Source organism: Pteropus alecto, unplaced genomic scaffold (genome assembly GCF_000325575.1).
Source record: "Pteropus alecto unplaced genomic scaffold, ASM32557v1 scaffold170, whole genome shotgun sequence".
NCBI classification, from domain to species: Eukaryota; Metazoa; Chordata; class Mammalia; order Chiroptera; family Pteropodidae; genus Pteropus; species Pteropus alecto.
In genome coordinates, this window is record NW_006429634.1 from 14,859 (window position 1) to 16,465 (window position 1,607).

Below are 1,607 nucleotides of genomic sequence, written 5' to 3' on the forward strand. Positions count from 1 at the left end.
AAACTGAGGCCCACAGTGAGCGAACTGTACTCAAAGTAACAGACCCTCTGATTGGTCTCCTAGTGGCTCAAGGCGAATCTAATGGAATGGCACATTAGACCCTGCAAATCAATCTGTTTGGTGCCAGGTGGAATGCAAGGCCGTTTCTCTTCTGTCGCTGACCTGATCGAGCTTGGTCTGGGGTGGGGTCACAGAATGGCCACAGCCCTGTGGGCCCGGTTTCTCTCTCAGGAAAGGCCCTCCCCAGTTTCTAGCCACTTAGAGCCCATGGCTGGCACACCAGGCTGGTGTCACCTGGTTTTTCACATACAAGCCAGACACCACATGTGGAGGCTGGGAAGTTGGGGACCAGTGGCCCCTCACGTCCCAGTCTGGCTGGACATCCCCGCAGAGGCCTCGGCTTCCCCTATGGCTGCAGAGAGGCTCTGGCCCAAGCGAGCCCAGTGACCGCTCACAGCCCTCCCGGCAGGTTGGCTTAGAGCTGGGGCTTTTGGGACAAAGCTGGGCATTGGGGAACAGGAGCCAGGCTGTCACACAGGTCCCCCCATCAGACAGCTTCATCCAGGTCCTGCTCAGCAGCCTCCGTGAGGGCCGGGCGGTCCTGGCCCCTCAGAGTGGCCACAACACACATGGATGGAAGCAGGCTTTTCTTCCCGCCTGCCCCCAATAGCTTGGGGCTGTCTTTAGGGCCCGTCCATGTGGGGCCTTGATGAGGAGTCCAGTGTAAACTCGGCTCATCCTGCCAAGTCTCAGGATAAATATTTGTATGGAGGCTGAAATAGCTCCTCGATCGGGCTTTTTTTTCGGTGGGTAAAGCTGTTTAGAAGGAGGGAGTGGGATCACTACACCCGGGTCCAAGTCCCGCCACAGGTCACGTGGCCTTGTCTCGTTTCTTCATCTCCCAGAATAATACTTCCCTTAGAAGCTGTTATGAGGGGTGAAAAGTACTTTGAGAAATAATGGTGTGAACACCTAGGGGTGAACCTAGAATCCTAGGCTTAATCCAGTTGTTCCACGGACACTCGGCTCACTGGAGGAGGAGGAGAAAGACCATAAACAGCCAAAGCGGACAAGACAGGGTCAGGGTTGTTACAGAAGCACAGAGAAGGAAGAGGGGCGGAGGGGACCCCAGAGGGGTGGTGCTCCAGGAGCATCAGGCAGAGGCACCCGCCACCAGGTGCCACACCAGCAGGGTCCTCAGGTGAGGGGAGTTGGTGTGGCAGGGAGCCGGTGCCCAGGCCTTGCTCTGAGGGCCTCGGGCAGCGAATGGGTCAGGGAGGTCAGGGCTGGGGCTGATGTGCACGTGACATCTGCCCTGGCTCGAGAATAAAGCAGGGGACGGGAGAGTGGCAGGAGGCCAGGTGCAGGCAGGAGCTCGGCCGGTGCTGGGCGGGTCCTGGGAGAAGCCACCGGGCTCACCTCTGCCTGCCGCCCCCTCTGTGGCCAGGTGCACCTGATGAAGCCGGACGCAGTCCCCAAGGCGTGCTGTGCGCCCACCAAGCTGAGTGCCACCTCCGTGCTCTACTATGACAGCAGCAACAACGTCATCCTGCGCAAGCACCGCAACATGGTGGTCAAGGCCTGCGGCTGCCACTGAGGCCCCGCCT

General features: G+C 59.3%; 1 protein-coding gene across 1 annotated transcript in view; it reads left to right on the plus strand.

The window, feature by feature from the left end:
- LOC102886116 (bone morphogenetic protein 8A) overlaps positions 1 to 1,597 on the plus strand; it is a gene marked incomplete at its 5' end in the record, with an annotated part of 9,275 nt that extends 7,678 nt beyond the window's left edge. The window contains one exon of the mRNA XM_025051725.1: positions 1,336 to 1,597. Within this exon, the coding sequence (XP_024907493.1) occupies positions 1,336 to 1,597 (262 nt within the window). The remainder of the gene's footprint in view (positions 1 to 1,335) is intronic.
- Positions 1,598 to 1,607: the final 10 nt, after the last annotated feature.